Here is a 23840-nt window from a genome sequence, read left to right as displayed (position 1 = left end):
TGTGGTTTGGAGGGGGCTGCTTGCCCGCCTCTTACCCTGTGACTACGGTCCCTGGGCGATTTGGCCCTTTATGCACGGTATTTGGGCATACTGTGGGTTATTGGGCTGCCCCAGGATTATGGGCCCTCTCATCAGCCCATACGAAACTTAAACCCCATGGCGTTTGAACTGTGTTTGTGGCATCTAAAAGCTGTTTGGATATGTTGAGCGCACAGATCCAAGCCATCTGGGGATGGGTTGAATGTGGGGGTTCTGTTTAGTATAACAGGAGTTATGTATTTTTATGTCTTTTGGTGGTTGCTGGTAACATGTGCTTAATGGAGGCTGTGTTTGTCCCTGGATATAATTAAATCAGCTTCTCCATTGTCTCCAGGATAGAGGATTCTGGGGAACTAGTTTGAGCTTCTAAAAACCATGCTTCCAGAAGGTCAAATGCACATTTGTACTAACTTTTGAACCCCTGGTCCAATTCGTATGATTTTTGAGTATGTTGTTCCCCCGAATGGATTGATTGTGTATATGTATTTTTATGCGAATGTGATGTATATTTTGGGAGTTATGAATGTTGTGTAAAAACTGTATTTTCCCTACCTAGGATAATTGTATTTTCCTGTGTGTACAGATAATTAGTTTACAGGTAGAGGGGAGGGCTATGTGTGGGATGTAACTATTGTGTGATTGGTTAATGTACGTTACTGTGTGTGTCCCTCCCCTTCATGGGAGCACCTAATAAAAAGGGCTGCAAGCTAGCAGCCAGAGAGTTCTATTTTTACCCTCAACTTGAGTCCTGTCTCTTATTGGGGTAATCTGCTACAAGGGATTGCTATGCTAGGCATATTCCCTTGCTATAATCACTGAGCTCTTGTAAGAGCTTGTTCCTGCTTCGTTCTGAAGGGAGATAGCTGCAGCCTGCGGTGCTTATGGTGTCTGGTGGAGTGCTTGGAGTCCTCTGGAAGCGCTAGGAGCATCTTTCAACGGAGGTACCCAGTCGGGGTGCCAGTGGATCCGTTACAACTGCATTCTATATACTGACTGTAATATAACCCCCGACACTGCATTCTTGACATGCGCACAGTCGTTATTCGGCTTGTGGCATTTTCTTCCCCATAACCCACCAATAAACACAGACACCAATTTTCTGTTGGAAAATAAAAGTCCACAGCTTTATTTAAATTTTTCCATAAACAAGATAACAAATTGGGGTCATTGCCAAATAAATTAATTTACCCCCACCCCCATCCGTACAGCATTAACCCAGACAATGACCCCATACCATAAACAATATATAACAATATAAATAACACATAAATATATAACACACGGCCTACCAAAGAGGCCCCATAATTGTAACTTTATTAACTGTAGGGGTGTACCGAGACACCCCTACACCACCAGGTTCGGAGCCACCGATGAGCTCGAACCAACAGACCACTTCCAACTCTGGCCTAATTCAACTTAAGCTTAGCCTAGCCACTTGCTAATCCACTTCCATCCCAATTACCCTAGCCCTATCCCGCCGCTGTGACAAAACGGGACCTGCTAAAAACCTAGGGAGGGTGGGAGGGACAATTAACAGGTAAGTGCGGATTCTGAATTAAAATGGCCGTTTGCTAAAATGGCCGCTTAATATACTCGCACTTTTCCACACCCTTTTGCATGCTCCACCCTAAACCCCACCCCCGAATCTATAGCTCCACCTGCCTACTCCTTGGCTCTGTCAAGGCCCATTCCCCTGACTGCGCTGATCCATGGGCTTCAATATACTGACTGTAATATAACCCCAGACATTGCATTCTATAGACTGACTGTAATACAACCCCAGACACTGCATTCTATAGACTGACTGTAATTTAACCCCAGGCACTGCATTCTATATACTGACTGACTGTAATATAACCCCAGACACTGCATTCTATATACTGAATGTGATACAACCCCAGACACTGCATTCTATATACTGACTGTAATACAACCCCAGACACTGCATTCTATATACTGACTGTAATACAACCCCAGACACTGCATTCTATATACTGACTGTAATACAACCCCAGACACTGCATTCTATATACTGACTGTAATATAACCCCAGACACTGCATTCTATAGGCTGAATGTAATACAACCCCAGACACTGCATTCTATATACTGACTGACTGTAATATAACCCCAGGCACTGCATTCTATATACTGACTGACTGTAATATAACCCCAGGCACTGCATTCTATATACTGACTGTAATGCAACCCCAGACACTGCATTCTATATACTGACTGACTGTAATGCAACCCCAGACACTGCATTCTATATACTGACTGACTGTAATATAACCCCAGACACTGCATTCTAGACTGACTGTAATATAACCCCAGACACTGCATTCTATATACTGACTGTGATATAACCCCCGACACTGCATTCTATATAATGACTGTGATACAACCCCCGACACTGCATTCTATATAATGACTGTGATACAACCCCAGACACTGCATTCTATATACACTAACTGACTAATATAACCCCAGACACTGCATTCTATATACACTAACTGACTGTAATATAACCCCAGACACTGCATTCTATATACTGACTGACTGTAATATAAAAAACACAAAAAAGAAAACACAGACTCCTAATTAGGGTGAATGTGTAGTGTCTACCAGATATCCAAGAGGAAGGGGGTAACCCTGGTAAACTTGAAAAAGAAAATGGAAAGATCATGGGTTCTAACAAGTAGACCCAAGATCTTAGCTTGGATATCTGAGAAAAATGGTCTAAATAAAATATAATTGAAAATAAATGGTTACTTTTTTTGATATAAATATAAGTATTTGCTCAATAGATAAAACAAGTGAATCCCAGAGGGGAGCTATAAAAAGCTCAAAGTGTCAAATAGCCATACTGAGCCATCAAATGCAAAAATTGCCTGAGGTAGGAAAAATGATGCCCAGGGTGAAACCTATCTGGAGGGTAAATACAAAGCCCTCCCAATTGAGACAAATCATATTATTCCTACAGACCATGTAATAGCACCATACAGTTGCAGAGTGTCTACTAAAAAGTATCAAGGAGTATCCAGTGTAAAACTATAGTAGCGCATGAAGATTGCAACAATTGCCAAAAATCAACGCTGAACTAAGTGAAAAAAACTGGACTAAATCCTGATACACGAATCACAAGAAGGCTATGGGTATAGCACCTGCAAAAAGACTGACTAGGTATGAAGATGACCTCTTTTAAATGAGCTCCGTTTGCTCACAAAGTCGGTCTCTTTTGATTGGATTGTTCATAACATTAGTTAATGTTTGAGGCTCTAGCATTCTAATTTCTGCATAGATATATTTTTGTAACGGACCGTTTCAGCATAAAAGGGGAAAAATGCATTTAGGCGATAATCCCCTTTTCCATAGACAGGCACAGCTACTGCAGAACATCAGAACTCACGAGCTGGATACGAAATAACACTCCGAACTGGAACAGCTGAACACGAAAAGCATACAATCGGCTTACACTCTTGGCAGTCAGCTTACAATCCAATCCCCCCCAAGAATGAGACGACACTTCATTTTGAGGGTTAAGCAGGAACTCAAGACTGGGACACCCAGTCTGGCTTTTATTACCAACAAGTACATACAGGACACTCCCAGGGGGAGGATGAAATTAACCAATCACATGGATGTACCTCCCACACATTTCCTCCCCTTAGATTAACACTTAACACAATTATACTGTACACCTTTTTCCCCAATTCCTGGATGTACCCCAAATACATATGCTACACCTCCAAAACAGGTATCCCCTGATAGCCCTTATTCAGGGGGACAACATATGCAAGAATCAGCCCATTCGGATAAATGGTTCAGGAGTTATGGAACTTTAAAGTATTGACCGACCGCATGGGTAAAGTATCCGAAAACAGTTCCATGCATTTTGGCCCTGCGGTCGGTCACAAACAAGGGAATGAAAACAGACGAATTGCCTGTGTTATAGAGCCTGGAGAGGGTTTGAATGAATTCCCTTGTTTGTGGGGTTCTTTCTACCGAACGGGGGTCATTCGGTAGTTTCCATACGAACTCCTGGAAGTATGGAGGTCTCAGCGGTGTTTGCCTAGTCAAGTGTCCGATTTCAGTTCCAGACACTCGACGGCAAAACACCGCTGTTCGGTAGTTAAAGATGGCCGCCGCCACGTGTTGGTTTCCTGAATGGCGGCCACCCAGAGGACACAGAACACATTACATGATTGCCAATTACCTGTTTGCAACATTGTTGCAAACGGTAATTGGAGGCACACTTAATCCTGGGTGGTCTGGTTGTTCGGTAGTTTCCTCAATACAATGAATGGAGTGATTCTACCGAACAATCAGATGAAGGCTGCATATATATATATAACCCAGGTTAACTGCATACAACAATACATACATGACATTTAAAGTATTAAAGGCAGGATTACTGTACTACGTTCCACAGTCTTAAAGGTACAGTAGTCCCAAAAGTTCCAATATGTCCATCGCTGCTTTTAAAGGGCCAGCAGCAGCAATACAAATTATTACCTGCCCAAATATAGTCTTTAAAGTGCAATATGTCCAGGGGCCATAGTCAGCGGGCAGGAGGCTAGCAGCCAGGCCTCTCCAGTTCACAGTGGCGAAGCTGGTTTCGCCACAATTTTCCTTGAACTGTTCCCATGTATGCGGTTTGTTCATGTACACCCACTCCTTCAGATATCCCCACAGGAAGTTATAAGGAGCTGAAAGGTCGGGTGAACGTGGTGGCCAATTAATCTGGAAATTTCTTTAAATTATCCGCTCGCAGAACAGTTGTCTCAGTTTCGAAAAATAAAATTCCACTATCTTTAAAAATGTTTCCTTCATAAAATTACGCATGATATATTTTTCAAGTTATAATATGTAACTACCAACAAAAGTTATTTACCTGTGAAATCCCACTCTGAATGTTGGTCCGCACTGTACAAATAATTGCTTGATACAATCCCCAGGCACAATATTGAATATGATGATTTAATCCAAGTTTGATTCCCGATTTATCTCCCAAATATTGGATGCTATGCTGCATATTTGCTGGTCATGTTATTCAGAATTTGTACTACAGATAACTTTTCTCAAAGGTTTGTTGCCGATTACTGTAAACATAGAAGCCATCTCTACATCAGAGCTTTGTGATGGAAAGACACCAGTGGTGCCAGAGAATGGGGCGTCCGATACATTAATCAAATCTGTGATTGTTAAGGTCAGTGCACATTGTGTCAGATCACCGCCCATGTCCAATAGGAGTATCACCCAGCTGACAGTAGCTTCATACAAGCTGGCTACGTTTTAACATCACTCCAACTGGACCAGTGCTGAGTAATGTCAACATTCTGGATAGGTCCTTTGTTTAGTCCAATCGCAAAGCTTCATTTCCCTTGCGCTTTTCAAATACCTGCTTCTGCCACCCATCTTCATAGTGATGGGATGTTTGGTACAGTCAGGGCAATAGCTTATTTACATAAAAAAAAGTAATTGGAAATATATTGTTAAAATAATAATTGATTCTCTTCATTGACACATGTAGCAGCAGGTTAAAAATGGGTATCCTTTTGGGAAGATATATCTTTTTATTTAACCCCTTAAGGACACATGACATGTGTGACATGTCATGATTCCCTTTTATTCCAGAAGTTTGGTCCTTAAAGGGGTTAAAGGGCTCTTTGTTGTTGGTATGTAATTCTAATACTCTACTATAAATAATTTAGTAAAGCATGATGTTATTGGACATTAAACATGCACAGAATTGATATTGGTAAACCCAGAATTAATTTTCTAGTTGCACTAATGACACGGCCGGAGGTGGAGTTACACCCCCTTTATACCAAAGCACTACACATACAAACCAGATATCATGAACAAATTACTAGTGGTCATGGTGCTTGTAGTAAACATATTATTAATGCTGTGTAATAGTACAGAGTCAGTGGAGAGGATTTTAATCTAGCATATTAATGTTTTGGGGGTTTTTTGGGCAGTTTGTGTGTTGTTATGGTAATAAGTAATGATTTAATTAATCCTTTTTTTCGTTTGCCATTTCCAGCCGGAGGGCATGGTAGTGGAAACATCTCAGAATACAATGCTCTGCGCTTCAGGTAACCTATCACAAACACCATCACTGACACATAAAAACAGTCACAAAGTCAATAAGGGGAATGGAAGAGTTTAATTATATCAAAGGATTAAAACATTGGATTTGTTTATACTACAAAATATGTCTCATTTCCATGTTCCTGTCGTTAATGGAGCCATTAAAAAACCCTAACGGTACTGCAAGTTTCAAAGCATGCGTGGCTCCATTTTACCAAGCTTACTTGGTTCATTCTTGTGTTTAATGTCTCAAGCTTACTTCTGAGAACTTCAGCGTGCTGATAAGTATTACCAATTTGTGGCTTGGACTTCCTCAAGAAAAGGAGCATTCTCCAATTCATAAAATAAATTGCATTTTGTGACTCTTACAAATCTCTAAGCTAACACTTTTAGCAGCCACTAACTGCCAGTCAATAAACATTATATAATAGCACAGCACTTGGCATAGCACAGAGCTCAGCACCTAGATTCCACCCGAACACCTAGCCTAGCTCCTAGCCCAACTCCCATACCAACAACCAGTAGAAGAATCAAGCCAGTCCCCAGGCAGTACACATGCCAGCTCAGCTAATGAGTAAACAGCACGCTTTTCATTGGAAATTAAGCTCCATAAAAACTTGACTTAAATACTAAGATTGTATATGTAAATTAATAAAATATCTATTTAGCAGTCACCGGTATGTTAAGAGAACTAGTACAAAACTGCTAATTAAATATATTTTTTTCATAATCCAGATACAACGTATAAAAGATAAACCTAGTGGCATGTTAAAGATCACAGTTTACAAAGAACAAATCAAAACACAAACTAACCCATGTCTCCTTTTCCATTCAGGAAACCTGTCAAAGGAAGTGATATCCATTAGTTTACCACCAGAGGTTGTGCCAGACTCTGCAAGAGCCGAGATTTTTGTAATGGGTGAGGAGCTGAGCAGAGTATAAATGTCATATTAAAAACTTAGGAAAGAACCCACTATGGGTGGATCAATCTGTAGCAACCCGATATGGAGTTTATTATTCTGTTTATATGTTACATTGTGATTCTGTGACTATCTTCATCCCCTTCACAGGAGACTTGTTGGCAGTTGCTCTTCAAGGCACAGAGGATCTCCTCAAACTCCCTAATGGATGTGGAGGGCAGAACATGATGCACTATGCCATAAATGTGTATGTACTGCAGTATTTAGAAAAAACAGGCCAACTGTCAGAGTCTATCAGAGCCCAAGCGGAGGACTTTATGAGACATGGTGAGTGGAAGCAGGTTAGGCATGGTCAGTAGGTATTGGTCAGGCATGGGTAATTGGGCTGGGCAGATATGATGAATGGAGACTGAGTAGGCATGGGATGGGGGCTGGGTTTGGATCGTCCAAATTTATTCATCCAAAAATACTATTCAGATTTTGTCCTTGTGGCATTTTGGTTCAGACAAATTTTATCCAATTGTTTTTTTGAAAACGATTTAGACAAACCAAAAGAAAATTGTCCAACATTTACATTTTATTGGATGCACCAATAAAGCATGTTCAGCAGGAAATAAGTAAACCCTGAACAACAGTATAGCATGCAAAACAGGGAAACAGCTGAATATATGCAGCAGGTAACCAGTAATGCATGCTTAGCGGGTAATCAGCAGATCATTCTCCACAGATAACCCGCACAACATAATTAGCATGTAACCATCACCAGTGGCGGAACTACCATGGTCGCAGCTGCGACGGGTCCACCTCTCCAGGGGGCCCAGCCACCCTGCTGACCCCTGCAATTGTGAGTCGCTGAAGGTGTGGGCGCCGAGAGGAGCCTTCACACGGGGGCCCAGGAGATGGACATCTGGCCACCTTAGGGCACCCCCAAATCATCTATTACCCAGTGAGGCAGAGACGACACCTGCTTACTTGGATGGCAGGTGCTTACTTTGCCGATATATACTGCGAGGACATGATGCAGATGGGTGAGGCTGATCTGGTCGTTCCACTCTCCTCCCTTGCGTGCCCTCTGTGATGCTGAGAGCCAGAATATGTCATTCCAGCCCCGGCATACTAAACAGTGCGCAGGAGGAGAGAGGAATTGCCATATTATAGCACAGCCCCGCACTGGACGCCAGGGAGAGGACCCACACCAACTCTCCAAAAGGTAGGGAGCCTTGATGGGCCTCAAAAAAAATGAATTGTGTGTGTCTGTGTGTATCTCTGTCAGTGTGTGTTTCTGTCTGATATTGTGTGTCTGTCAGTATGTGTGTCTGTCAATGTGAGTGTCTGTCAGTGCAAGTGTGTGTCTGTCACAAATGTATGTGGTGGGACTGGGAGGGACACATGGGGGCTGGGTAAGAATTATTGAGGGACTGTGGGGGAGATTGAGACGTGTGGAAGGGCTGGCAGAGGGAGATGTGTGGAGAGGCTGGCAGGGGGAGGGGAAATTAGACACATGGAGTGGCTGGCGGGGGAATGAGACACATGGCGGGTCCCCAGTGCAGTTTTCACACCGGAGCCTGGTGGTTTCTAGTTACTCCTCTGGCCAGCACAATATACTCAACAGGTATTGTTATTCTATTCACAAACGTAAATCAGTAGAACATGCTATGCTGTTTACATCCGGGAGATGCATGCAATAATGCAAGGTTGCAATTCGAACATGGACCCAGTAAACTGAGTCTGAGAGACAAGAAAATTGTGGTAAAACTGATTAATCCGGTTAAAGTTCGGTTGCCTTGCAGTCACATTGTTGGTAAACACATACACCAGATAGTGAGCAGTCTGCAGACATGGAGAACAAATCATCGTATTTCTATTCATCATAGGTTACCAACAGGAGCTGAAATTTAAACGAATAGATGGTTCATTCAGTGAATTTGGAGATAAAGATAAAGAAGGAAACACATGGTGAGCTTGAATTATTGCTGTAACAGTGATTTTTATTCTCATTACCTTGTGTTTTATCAACTAAGTCCCATTTATAGACCTCTTTGTTCACCTTACAACTTTTGTTTTCCTTTCTTCTGACATGCTTGTGTACCTCATTTCCATTATAGCCAGTGGTTTCATACATTTAATTTTGTTGAGTACCATATAATCTACATATACAGCAACATGCAGTAGAGCACCTTTCTTCAAATGTCTGCCTGGCTGGGTTTGTCCTGGCCAACTGTAAGGGATGGTATAATGAGAATGCTATACAGATATGCCATAAGAGCTCCACAGGAGTCCAGAGAAGTATGCTCACAGTCATATTGTGTAAATCCAACATTGGCTGGAGAGTCAATAAACTTGCCTCATTAGGTCTATGGAGCAGTGGTTTGAATCTAGTTGTCCAACCAACCAGTTTAGGCATCAATTTAATATTGCTATCATGTTGATATATAGGCTTTCAAATTACTGAATATTTATTGATAAACTTTTATTTATTTATTTATTTTGAAATATTATATCAATAATATTCTTCTTGATCCAAGGAGAAATCTGTCTGCCATTCTGGGGTCAAGAAGGAATATTTTCCTTGTTTGTTGCAAAATTGGAAAGCGCTTTAAACTGTTTTTTTGTTTTTGTTTTGTTTTTCAACAGTAAACACAGATTTGAGAAATAATATTCAAAAAAATGTACACAGTGGTTATGGATGATATACTCTAAAACACTCCAGTATGTCCCCGTAACCCACACCAACAAGCATTAACAAACACTAAAAATATGTGGTGGAGCAAAATGAGCAGTATATGTATACATACGTGTTTCAAATAATAAATCTGCAAAATATGATGGAGACAAGATAATAGGGCAAATAAGTCAGTTTAAAATTGTTGTCTCCAAAACACATTTCACCTTTCCAACTGAGGAAGCCAAAAGGCGGAAAGCGTTTTGGAGACAACCATTATCCCTAAGTGGACTTTGCTGTTTTTATCTATAATTTTTCTTTTTGTTTTTATACTGTGTTGGTAATAGGTTATGCATTATTAGGTATATCCATTTGGTCTTACTTCTGGAATATCCAGTTGCACCACTACCAAACCAAGGATATAGAAACAAAGAGCTGGATCCCCTTTAAAGATCCACAGGCACTTTACCATCGTGTGTGTGTGTGTGTGTGTGTGTGTCATATCCCCTTTTTATAGATCTATTTTAAACTGACTTATTTGCACTATTATCTTTTCTCCATCATATTTTGCAGATTTATTATTTTATATACGTATGTATACACATACTGCTCATTTTTCTCCACCGCATCTTGTTAGTGTTTTGTTACAGATTTGACAGAAGCTGTGTAGCAGACTTGTTCCCCTCTCTGTTTGGGTGTCCGTACCCCCCATGTTTGTTTCTCGAACGAAGGCGCGTTTCCCCCTTTTATACCACCCAATCACTGACCACCCCCTTATTAACTTCAAAGAATTAATTTAGTGTTCTTGCATAGCAAGACCACTTAATGTTATCTCACATATATATAATTATTATTATTATTATTATTATTAAGTGTTCTTGCATAGCATAGTTCCAAAAATACTGAAGTTCCGAAGCACAGTATTGCCTAAGTACTAATATACTTACCCAGCGAAAGAAGAAGAATGTTACATTGTATACAATTTTAAATAAAAAGTATACAAACATAGCCAGGATTCAGCTGTAAGCATTTGCAACACTTACAACAATTAATTAACATACATTCATATACAATGTAAGTTACTTAGCCTGTCAATGTAATGACAGGAATGAATAAGTAGATAACTCCCTAATTCCCACGGTATTAGGGAGCTATCTACTAAAAGGCTGAAAGACCTAAATTGGTCTTTCAGCCAAATTTACTAATAAGTAAAAAATACTTAGTATTAGTAAATTATAATTTAGAGCCCCCACCCGCCGCTCACGGGGGAGGACATTAGGTCCCCCCCCTTATTTTACTGTAGGGCCCCCACCCGCCGCTCAGGGGTGGGGGACGGGGTGGGGCAATAGGACCCCCCTTTAGATTAAAGGGGGGGACCCTATTATTTTTTTTATCAGTGAGCAGCCACAGGCAGACTGTATAGCGAGTAGGGGCAAAATTTACTAATACTAAGTAATTTTGACTTAGTATTAGTAAATTTGGCTGAAAGACCAGTTTAGGTCTTTCAGCCTTTTGGTAGATAACTCCCTAATACCGTGGGAATTAGGGAGTTATCTACTAAGCGGCCGCAAAAGAAGTGCCGAAGTTTGGAAATTCAGGACTTCGGCACTTTGACACTTCGGAAATTTGGAAGTGTCAAAGTGCCGAAGTTCCAAAGTGTTGAATTGCCGAAGTCCCGAATTTCGGAATGCCGAACCGAACCGAAAATTTTCCCCATGCACATGCCTACTATTCACACTACAGCACCTTGTTCCAGTTACCACAGATCCAGCGGATAAAAAGTCCTTGTCAGGATTAGAGCTACGCTACAGGCTGAACTTGATATCTCTTTTCAACCTATGTAATATGATATAATAAAGATATATCTCTCTCTCTCCTCTCTCTCTCTCTATATATATATATATATATATATATATATATATATATATGTGTGTGTGTGTATTAGGGCTATATGGCCTGTATTTGTGGGAGGGGCTTAAATTAATTAACTCCCCTATATAAGGGACACCCCTTTACTGACTCTTATCGCTTGAGGTCAGCATCAGAATGATTTCCACTTCCGGGTCATAAAGACGCCATTTTACCTGATTACTCCATGAGGTTTTCTAAGCTGAGCTGTGTCAGGAATCCAGCCACAGGCTTTTCTGGCCTACCACTTTCTTTCTTCAATCCATCGCCGTGGATGGTGTCCAAGTGACTCACAAACCGTAAGTCGACGTACCCGTTACGCCACGCATCAGTCACACGGCACCATGCACGGGTCAGGTCCTCACTTTACGGCTGCATTTTGTCTGTTCTAAAACCATTGCATGTTCATGCATATCATTCATTTAAACTCACTTGTTTATATCTGTCACTGGCTCATTTCGAGCATTAGCATACTCCCAAACGGGAACACATTCTGTTTAAATTGCCTAAACATACTAGGCAATTCTGTGCGTGCATTTCGAATCTCACTGCTCATTTCGTTTTGTTTCCCTGACATACCAGGCTCACGGTTCGTGCACTTTTCTACCAAACGGGAACTAGTTCATGCATTTACTATTGTACTAAACACACGTTTCGTGTGTTTACTACCCACGAGCAGAACTTTGGTTTGTTACAATGACTGTTATTAAGCTATTATGTTGACATATTGTATATTGTCAAACGGGCACTGTTCATTTCCCTATCATACAACTATAATGCTGGGGCATAGCTCACGAACAATGTTTCACATAAACCACACTGACCCCTACAGGTAACTCTCAAAATCTCACGTTAACACAAAACAGAGGCACTACAGCGCTTTATTACTTGTCTCCACTGCAGCAACTTTTTGGTTGTTGATACTCCTCTATATCTCTGCAATCTAAGGGTCTCCTGCATATTACAACTACTGCATTATGGATTGCATTTTCGCCTACACACTGACTGTAACGGACCGTTTCAGCATACAAGAGGATAAAACCCAGTTTAGGCGATAATCCCCTTTCCTCAGAAAGGCACAGCTACTGCAGAACATCAGAACTCACGAACTGGATATAGGTGAATAAGGTAGCACTCCAGCTGGAACCTCACAAATAGCTGCTAGCAGATGAATAGGAAAAGCAGACATCAGCTTACACTCCTAGCAGTCAAATCTCCAACAGCATACAGTGAATCCCCCCAAGAACGAGACAAGGCTCCGTGTTGAGGGTCAAGCAGTGGTCTGAGGTGCTGGGCACCCAGCCTGGTTTTTATTACATGAGTACACATACAGGCCACACCCAGGGGGAGGCATAAAATAACCAATAACATAGATGTTACCTCCCACACATCCCCTCCCCTTAGTGTGACACTTAATCCCATTATGTGTACAGTTCAAAATATACTTTTACACAACTTTCATAACTTTAAAACCATACATCACATTCACAATCAATCCATTCAGGGGAACAACATATTAAAAAATGGCATGAATCCGACCAGGGGTTAAAAAGTTACTAAAAGTATCTTTTGTTCCTTCTGGCTCAAACATTAAAAGTAAAACATCCCCACAATGCATCCTGGCTTCCTCCCTTCTGCCCTGGAGATAATTGGAGAGGAAATCTAATTATCCAGGACTAGAGGCAGACTCCATTAACCACATGGTTGCAAAACAACATAAAACTCTTTAAAATACATAAAGTCACATTTTACACATAACACACAGACATTTCACATATCCCCAGATAGCTCAGGTCTGCGTGCACATTATTAGTTGAATGGCACGCAGACCACACAAATACAGTTTAATTGCCATGGAGCCAAAGTCTTTCCCATAGTCTTTCATTATATGAATAGGCTCCATGGCATAGCTATCTGGGGGGTATCACTGCTCACACAGGGCAAGTACCGAATGGCCCCACTGTATTTAAAGGGCCAGAATGAGTGACATGCACTCTGTTAGGGCCGAATACTGTTTGTAAAGGCCCCTATCTCCCAGGGCCATAGTCCAAAGGCAGCAGGCGGGCAACCAGGCTTCTCCAGTTCTCAGTGGCGAGGTTGGTTTCGTCACACTGACCCCTACCGGTCATTCGGTGAACTACAGGCATCTCAGACATTATTGCATTTCATGTACAAACCAACAAACCACTGCATTTTCTCCTACACACTGACCGCTACCGGTCATTCGGTGAACTACAGGCATCTCAGACATTATTGCATTTCATGTACAAACCAACATACCACTGCATTTCCGCCTACATACTGACCCCTACCAGCCATTCGATGTACTACAGGCTTCTTAGACATTATTGCATTTCATGTTCAAACCAACAAACCACTGCATTTTCTCCAACACACTGACCCCTATCTTTCAAACGGTATACTACAGGCTTCCCAGATCCTTGCATTTGGAGTAAAGGGTATTTTTACCATACATTCAGCATTTCTGACCCCTACTGGTCAACAGAAAAACTGTCTTCACATGTCATATACAATTTACCAGCCAATATAAATTACACATAAGATTGTTTTAAACATAACGATAAACCATAGATTAAACTCCAGCATGGGCTCAACTTCAGGTTTAATTCACAATAATTTACATTTCACATCAAGACCAACAGTGGTTCCATCAACACTGCCACCTACAGGTCTGTCAAGTACATTGACAATTTTCATGGGGATTTAAAAACACCAAAACACTGACCCCTATAGGTCAACAGACAAACAACATTTCACATACCAATCAGTATCCAACTACACTGCCACCTATAGGGCACTCGGCAGATTTCCAGTGCACTTGCATTTTGCTACACCATGTTCACTGACCCCTACCATTCAATAAGACATACAACAATTCACATAGCAAGTAGTATATCAACATCTGGTATAAATACACCTATTATTACACAGTAGCAGACACATCTGTATATACGCAACTGGTAATATAGTTCACATACATTTTTCACAGCACGCTGCTCACACAAGCCTAGCAAGGGGACATACAACATAAAAGGTGGGGACAGATCACTTTTTCACTTGTACATACGGCACTTAATGGGTTAGGATTGATACATATTTAACCAGTGTGGCTACGATGTTTAATATTTACACATCACGGCACTTTACTTTTCACATAAACTGTACGTATTAAGATAAGCTTATTATATTTCCTTATGCCATACGGTTTTATCCATTCAGGTTACAGTTACTACTAAAAAACCTATACGGATTGGCAGGTTCAATACCATACTACCAGGTACATACACCTGCTCACGTAGTTATCCATCTCTCACCTTCCCTGGAATAGTAATAGCGTACTGGCAATTAGGGTTCTAGGGCCCAATAGGTATTACCCCTTTTTTCTCTGCATTACGCTTCGGTTAGTGGTCCCGCGAGGCCAACACCCCGCCTCATACTCAGAGGAATACGCCCCTCGTGAGCTAGCCGCCTCGCATTGTATCATAGAGAGGGCCTCACCTGTCACTCCCCTTCCTATTTTCTGGTTACTGTCACCTAGAGGCCAACATCCTGCCACAACGTTCGGTGGCCACACAAAATCCCCTCGCGCCAAGCATAGATAGAGCCTCTAAAGCCACTTGGCAACTAGCAGGGCCTCACCAGTCACCAAAAACACCAAGCCTAATCGTTTCGCCTTACGGCTTAGCTACCAAGCCAGTACAAGACCCCTGGGTACAAATAATAATTGCAATTGTTATTTAAGTATTTCTCAAAAAGATGGTGAAGAATCACCTCTTCCTAGTACCTTGGCTAGAATTGATACACCTTCAAGCAGAGGAGATGTTGCTAGTCCAGCAGCAATCAGATTCAACAAATCCCCTACCCTGCCACAGCAAGGAAAGCAGAGTTATTCAAACTCCTCCATACATCAACGGACAACACGGAGGCAGGGGAAGGCCCAGCAACACCAACTCAGGTGACCATGCTAGCCTCACTCATAAACTCATGAGCCAAAAAATATTTACAACAGACTGGCAATCTCGAGTCGGTCACCACAGCCCTCACAAGGCTGGGCCTCACGCTACTGTGCAACCAGCACTAACCGAAACTCGGTTACCTGGTACAATCAATTCTTATGACACACAAGATGTTAACCCTGCACGTATGATCCCAGCACATTGGGGAAACAAGGCATATATATGTATGAAGATGTATCTGTGATGGTCAGATCCATGGATTCCAGGTAAATCGGAAACTGACCATCCCTTGGTTGGGTTGGCATTTGGAATATGTAGAGATGTTTATTTTTGCAGGTACCCATACAGAAGGGATTTTGTCCCAAGCAAACGGTCGAGCACTCTCAGGCTCCAGGTACCAGCACCTCTGAACTACCAGAGACAATTGATATGAGTAGTTGCATTGCATATAGACTGTTGCATATATGTTCAAATGGTTCAGGGCACATGACAAACCATGTGTCCCAATACAACTTACAAATAACGTACTCACCATCTGTACATACCAATGCATTTTCAACACTACTGACTCATCACCCTTCCAGACTTGTTGTAGATTTACTAAAACTCTGGGGCTTCAAAGGGCTCCCATACAGGTATCATAAATACACCTTCAAGGAATATAGCATGCCCTCACTTAGTCAGCACAACAGAACCATCGGCTGTAAACACACTCATAGCCAAGATTTGCAGAGGTGTTTTTACTTGGGTTTTTTAATCTCCACCATTTACAGTGTGGCGTCAAACACATTGGTATTGTCACATGGAAATCTTCCCTTAAACAAAGACTAACCATAGACTTATTGGCACCACACACCTCCGCTACCCCAAGTCTCAACTCCCTCATACCCTCCGAGGAGTTTCCTTACTATACAACACCATTGATCTACCTTTACAGCTATCACTCAAGCATGGGTTGAAGCTTGGTTAAGTAAGACCAATATCATCAACGCAGTAAACGGATACCATCTACCCTACACACTGGCATTTCCATGGAAAAAATGAGCAATCCTTTCCCTGCTCAACTTTCGGGCTACAGATTAGCCTGCTATCGATATTCGCAAATACTCTGTGCTGGTTATGATGACATATCCAGAGGCCTTACAGTTATACACTATCTAGAAGACTTCTTGTTGATCAAAAATAACATATTTTTCACTAGAAGCCTCACGGCAGCTTAGTCTGGTTGACCACTTGGGCGTCCCAGTACCCCATAAGAAACAGAAGGCCCAGACACTATCATAACATTACTGGGCATCCATACACGCAAGTTACCACAAGACAAATAGGGAACATTCTCAACTACATCAATCACTACCTCCTGCTTAGTACTTACAACCGCAAGGAACTACAATCCCTACCAGGTTCCTTAATTTTGCCATGGCAATCATACCACAAGACCACACTTTCACATCCAGAGTACTTTCCCCTTTTTTCCACACTTCCAACATGACAATTGGAGGATGTCCCTAGACACCCCAGCAACAGCAGACCTGCACATGGGGGGAGGGGGGGATTTCTTAACCACTTGGCATGGTAAAAGCATGTTCCTTCCAGGATTGTCTGACACTTCTCCAACCAGATGGTCAGACGCGGCCTCTACCACGGGTTTGGCAGCGATCTACCGGGAACGATTGCTTTGGAGCTGTTGGCCATGGCATCCAGGTTTGGAAATTTTTCCACCACCTCAGCCCCTTTGCCCTCCATTGTAGCAGCTGCTGTGGCATGGGGTAAATCAGGGTCATGAATCCATTGTTACTCAGACAACTAAGCATATGTCATATCATCAACAAACGCCACTCATCATCCATAAGGTCATGATATTTCTGGGTAAACTCACTTGGTTGGCCACTTATCACATTTCTTTTACTTTCATGTACCAGGCAGGGGGTATACATCCCTGCTGACAATTGTCTCATTTATATTCCAGGCATGTTCATCATACGCTTCCTACAGCCGCCCATACAGTCATGGCCACTCTTTTGTTCCAAAGAAAAAATCATGGATTAGACATGCTCATGCAGTATAGCATGCACTATCCCACCTAGCACTTTCGTCCCATACTTGTAGAACGCATAACACAGCTTTTCACCTGGCTTAAAGAATCTCATTGGAACACGACATAGCTCAACCTGTGTCATAATATTTCTCCTAGGTTTTGCTTCTTTTTGCCACCTTAAACTTTCTCACACACCATTATTTATATATTTTACAGGCATTCAACAACACAGGATAACCTATGGCCAAAACTACCATAACTTCATGCTATCATACCAGACAAGAATATACTCAGAGGTTTTCAGGAATCCATTCCCCCACGTTCCTCTCAGAGATTACCTATAGCCATCCAACTTTTCCATCCTTATCGGACCTATTAGATCTACAACCATTCAATTATACTACCAAGTCGACCATTACCAGCCATGCACACTGCCTTCTATGCCTTTCTCAGGCCACAGAATCCACTACCATCACCATTACTCAGACAGATCATTGTCTTCATCGATCCCATGTACGTAAACACATATATCATTACCTATTGGCTCTACCACATTCCGAAATGAGTCAACACGCACCAACAGTAGAGATAACATACTATCCTACCCACAACAAATGGTGTCCACTTGCGGTCCTAGATTCCTGCCTTCAAAATCTTTCCAGGAATTAAATACTGTAATGCATTTAAGGAAATGTCTGGTTAATTTGTATATATTTGTTGACTGTTTTAAATCTTTGATTATTCATTTTTGCCCTCTTTATTTACAGACCTACCGTATCGTCGGTCTCGGCACACCACAACCGACTTGCTCCCTTTATGCTATCCTACGCTTATGCTGGATCCTTACTCCATATACGGCTATTTGCCCATTACACAAGTATTAAGACCATTTGGCCTGTATTTGTGGGAGGGGCTTAAATTAATTCACTCCCTTATATAAGGGACACCCCTTACCCGACTCATATCGCTTGAGGTCAGCATCAGAATGACCCTCCCACCCACTCCTCATTTCAACACTTTCTCTTTTCTTTCCATTTACTTTACTTTCTTACTCCTTGGTGGGCCCTCTTTATTTACAGGCCTACCATATTGTCGGTCTCGGCACACCACAACCGACTTGCTCCCTTTATGCTATCCTACGCTTATGCTGGATCCTTATTCCATATATGGCTATTTGCCCCTTACACAAATATATATATATATATATATATATATATATATATATATATATATATATATATATATATATATATTACATATACGTTATTTAAAAATGTTTTCCAAAAATATTAAATAGAGGCCTTAGTTTTGTAGACCACAAGGGTGAATTGATACATTGTGAAAACTCTATATAACTAATATATAATGATCCATTGCTGTTTTTTGGGTTATCCATTCACTCCAGGACATGGTAATATTAACTCTAATACAAGCAATGCTATTCCAGATTATTTTGTTCTGGCAAGTTTCAGCCAGCAGTCTGGTGAAAGCTCTTTTTGATGTCTGCAAGACAATGCTCCCCATGTGTTTCATGCTCTATACTGAAATCATTTGACAGTAGTGTGGAAAAAACTTGACTGGTTGCACTAAACTTTGATATTGGAAGATGTTACCTGAAGCCCATGGAACAACACAGTAGGAGGAGTGGGCCTTGACAGAGCCAGGGAGTGGGCAAGTGCTAGTGTTTGGGGGTTGGATTAGTCTAATGGTGCTTGGGGGCGGAGACAGGGAGTATAAAGAGCAGCCATTTTAGAATAGGGGCCATTTTAACCAGAGCCTCTCTTACCTGTAAATTGTGTCAGGTCGGCGAGGTTCTTTTTCTTTGTCGTTTCTGCAGGATTATGGCGTCTCTAGATGAGATCCTGGATGGTGTTCGGGAAGCTGTGAAGGACAGAGGACTGGATTGGCTTCATCAGCAGTTGGGGACTGCCGGGCCTGCTCCTGCGGTACCGGCCCGTCGACCGGCGAGGAGGACGAGACCACCTCAGCGTTTGAGCCCGGGAGCTGGGCCCGCAGCGCGGCGGAGGAGGAGCCCTTCGGCGGGATGTGGTGTAACCAACGGTCCGGGTGAGGCCCGGTCAACAGAGCCAGGCAGGCGCACGGCTCGCTCCGGTGGGCGCGGCAGCGGCCTGGCGAGGACGGCCGTACAGCGCACGGTGGTGGAAGGATCCAAGCCACGCGGTTCCGCGGCTGGCAGGAGGAACGGTCCGGGCGGATCTCAGAAGACGGCCGGGACGGAGGCCAGGCTGGCTGGGGGTCATGTGAGCGGCGGCACGAAGCAGACACGTCCCGGTGAGTCAGCCACTAGTGTGAGTGCCGGAGGGCAGGGGAGTGATGGTGATGGCGGGTATATGACGGCCCCTCAGGCCTTAGGGGGAGGCCGGGACAGCGGAGTCATGGCAGGGACGACTCAGGCAGAGGCAGGTCAGGGAGACAGCTGCAGGGACATGGGGACTTCACAGGAAGCGAGTGGGTCTGGGCGCACGGCAGTCTGCCAGGATAGTGATGCTGAATCTGGCTTGGGGCAGACGGCCGAGGAGAGGCCAGGCTCGGCACTGACAGTTGGGGGGCAGGGTGCTCCTCCTGTTAAGTTAGTTCAGGATGTCAGCGGTAGGCGAGAGGGCCCATCTGGCCGCTCTCAGGGTCAGCTTCATGACATGGAGGCCGCAGGGAGCGGGTGGAGAGCAGAACGACGCTTCTCTGGCGTCAGGCGCAGCGTCTCGAGGAGCAGAACAAGGAGTTCAGGGAGCAGGGAAAGATCACCTGCGCGGAGCGGGTGCAGCGTAGCAGGCTCCTGTTGCAGGAGGCGTGATTCCAGGGATAGCGGAAGGAGGAGTTAGCGGAGAAGATCAGGTTCACCGGGAGGGAGGCTCAGTGACCGGTGGAGGGGACCACCTTGTGAGGGCAGTCGCCCTGCGAGACAAAGCGTTGCTAAGGAGGATTGGGAGGAACGTAGGGAGGAAAGGCGGGTGAGGACGGTTCAGGACAGACTACCCAGATTTCCTTCTCCCTACAGGTCTCGGAGCAATACCCCTACGGTCTCGAGGCGAGTCCAGGCGGATTGCAGTCGGCGACAACGGGATTCTCCGGTGCCTGAAAAGGTGGACGGAAGGACGGCGCCTCTGCAGCCAGCTGCGGCCAGAGGTTCGAGTGGTGAGTTCCCACACACACGACACCCAGGACAATGATTTAAGAACATTTTTAGATTCTTGGTCTGGGACGGAGGGGTCGCCTGCGCAATTCGGGAAAGTGTGGGCGCGAGAGAGTAGTCGGGACACAGCGGCGGGGCTCGGGGAGACACGATTGTCCGCGCCCGGCGGAGGTGAGTCAGGAGCGGGGGCTGAGTTGTCTGGGTTAGAAGGAGGGGGCGAGGAGCGTGAGGTGGGTGATGTCCCGGATGCGGCGCGGCAGAATGTGCACATGTCCTTCGCGGACCCCCTCGGATGTCATTTGAAATTGGAAGTGAAAGAGAAGATATGGAAAGGTGAGTTTGTGGAGATATTTTCCCTCCTCCCCCTAGAGGAGTTCTTAGACTTGAAGGAGGAGGATAAGAAGGATGCCAAAAAGGAGGAGGAGGAAAAAAGGCGGAGGTATCGCAAGATACCTAAGACTTTTGGGAATTGGTTGAGGGCCTTCTGCATTCTAGCTAGTGTAATCGGGGAGAAGGCTCCAGGGCGTTGCTCAGAACTATTTTGTTATTTGGATGGGATAGGAGATGCGTACCGAACCTACGGAGGTTTGGCTTGGTGGAGGTACGACGAACAATTTCGTCAACGGCTGGCAGCGAATGCGAGCATGCGGTGGGACCAAATGGACCTGCCGTTATGGATGTGCCTTATGATGGCCCAGAAGTCGGCGCCCTTTCCCGGGGCAGCCGGCGCGGCCTCAGGGGCCGGGTCGGCTGGGCAAAAGAGAGGTTTCTGCTGGATGTTCAACGAGGGACATTGCAAATGGGGAAATACTTGCAGGTTCCGGCACGAATGTTCAGGCTGCGGGGGGACCCACGGTGTCAACCGTTGTTTCAAAAAGGGTAAGACTGGCGGGGGAGGAGGGCCCGCAGGGGCGGCGGCTCCCGCAGCTTCCGCTGGGAGCGTCTCCGGTGAAAATAGACGTGATGTTGCCTTGGCTAAGGCGATACGTTAACAGGGAAGATGCAATTTTCTTGTGGCGGAGTTTTCGGGAGGGGTTCTTTATTCCCTACGTCGTTAGGGGACCTGGTACGTTATGTGGGAATCTCAAGTCAGTTCGGGAACACCCGGAGGTAGTGCGGGAAAAGCTAGGTAAGGAAGTGCAACTGGGGAGGATGGCGGGACCGTTCTCGTCACCGCCATTGCCGATTTGCGAATATCCCCGCTGGGCGTGGTCCCCAAGAAAGAAGTAGGCAAATTCAGGTTGATTCATAATTTATCGTACCCGAAAGGGGCTTCGGTGAATGATGACATCGACACGGCCCTTAGCTCCGTCTCTTATACGTCATTTGACAAGGCAGTCGAGTTGATTCGGAGGCTGGGGCATGGTGCGCTGATGGCAAAGGTAGATGTGGAAGCAGCATTTCGACTGCTCCCGATACACCCGGACTGCCATCACCTGCTCGGTTGCTGTTTTGAGGGGGAATTTTTCGTTGACCTGTGCCTGCCTATGGGGTGTTCGATCTCGTGCGCCTATTTCGAGAGGTTTAGTACCTTCTTGGAGTGGGTTGTGCGGACGGAATCGGCAGGGGGCGCGGTGGTGCATTACCTCGACGATTTTCTTTGCGTGGGCCCGAGGGACTCGGACCGTTGTAGACAGATATTGGACGTGTTCCAGTGGGTGGCGCACAAAGTAGGGGTTCCCCTGGCGGAGGACAAGACGGTAGGGCCTACGACGTGCCTTAGTTTTTTGGGTTTAGAAATTGACTCTGGTAAATGGGAATGCAGGCTACCGGGGGACAAATTATCACGGCTACGTGAGCTGGTGGCCACGGTAAGGAGGGCCAAGAAGGTGACACTGCGTGGGCTCCAATCGCTGGTAGGGAGCCTTAATTTCGCGTGCCGGGTCATACCCATGGGGAGGGTTTTTTGTAGGCGCCTTGCGCAAGCTACGAGCAAGGTGCGACTGCCGTCGCATTACATCAGGGTTTCGGCGGATATGAAGGCGGATTTAATGGTGTGGAACCGGTTCTTGCAGGCTTTTAATGGGACGGTGATTTTTCGAGAGCCGGCGGCATCTGGGGAGGTTGTTGGTCTGTACACCGACGCTTCTGGTAGCATAGGCTTTGGGGCTTACCTGGGGGGTCACTGGTGCGCTGAGCCATGGCCTGAGGCCTGGAGGCAGAGCTCGCTGATTAAAAACCTAGCGTTTCTGGAGCTATTCCCAGTGGTGGTAGCGGTGAGTTTGTGGGGGCAGGTGTTGTCCAACAAGCATATTGTATTTCACTCAGATAATATGGCGGTAGTACAGGCGATCAATAGTTTGTCGGCGTCGTCTCCCCCTGTTTTGTGTTTACTGCGGCGTTTTGTCCTTCTCTGTATGTCTTTCAATTTGGTGTCTAGGGCTAGGCACATCCCTGGTATGTTGAATGTGGTAGCTGATGCGCTTTCTCGTTTTCAGTGGGAACGATTTCGGGAAGCGGCGCCGGAAGCTATGGCGCAGGGGCAGGCTTGCCCTGGCGAGATGTGGCAGCTCGGGACCGCATGCTTGGGGAATGTATAAAGAATTCTTTGGCGTCGGGCTACGTCAAGGTTTGGAAAGAGTGGGACGAGGCGGTACAGCAGGTAGGGGGTGACAGTTCGCAGGGGCAGAGGGTGGACGTGCTGTTGTGGGTACTGTGTCGCTTGTTTGCTAAACAGGCGTCACCGGCCGTGATAGATAGGTGCATGTCTGCCATGGCGTTTTTGTTTAAGTTCAACGGGTGGGAGGACATTACGAATAATTTTTTAATACGCCAGGCTTTGAAGGGCTTTAAGAGGGGTAAGAAGCTTGCGGACCCGAGGCGGCCAGTGTCGTTTTCGGTCTTGCAAAACCTGTTAGGGGTGTTGATCGATCTGTGTAATTCCCCTTTCGAAGTAGCACTATTTTCTGGGGCGTTTGTCTGGGCGTTTTTTGGTGCTTTTCGCATTAGTGAGCTGGTGAGTGCCAACAAGTTGGGGAACGGCGGTTTGATGTTCGAGGACGTGGTCATAGGTAGTGATCGGGTGCAGATATGGCTGCGACGGTCTAAAA

General features: G+C 44.6%; 1 protein-coding gene across 1 annotated transcript in view; it reads left to right on the top strand.

The window, feature by feature from the left end:
* The window catches only part of LOC134575354 (alpha-2-macroglobulin-like protein 1), a 134167-nt gene that overhangs the window by 63902 nt on the left and 46425 nt on the right, over window positions 1-23840 (top strand). The window contains exons 21-25 of the mRNA XM_063434635.1: window positions 5126-5247; window positions 6088-6139; window positions 6970-7053; window positions 7205-7381; window positions 8929-9010. Of these exons, the coding sequence (XP_063290705.1) occupies window positions 5126-5247; window positions 6088-6139; window positions 6970-7053; window positions 7205-7381; window positions 8929-9010 (517 nt within the window). The remainder of the gene's footprint in view (window positions 1-5125; window positions 5248-6087; window positions 6140-6969; window positions 7054-7204; window positions 7382-8928; window positions 9011-23840) is intronic.

This window comes from Pelobates fuscus, chromosome 10, assembly GCF_036172605.1.
Source record: "Pelobates fuscus isolate aPelFus1 chromosome 10, aPelFus1.pri, whole genome shotgun sequence".
In the NCBI taxonomy this organism is placed as follows: domain Eukaryota; kingdom Metazoa; phylum Chordata; class Amphibia; order Anura; family Pelobatidae; genus Pelobates; species Pelobates fuscus.
Note: the sequence above shows the minus strand (reverse complement) of the source record. Positions and strands in the feature narration are given on the sequence as shown.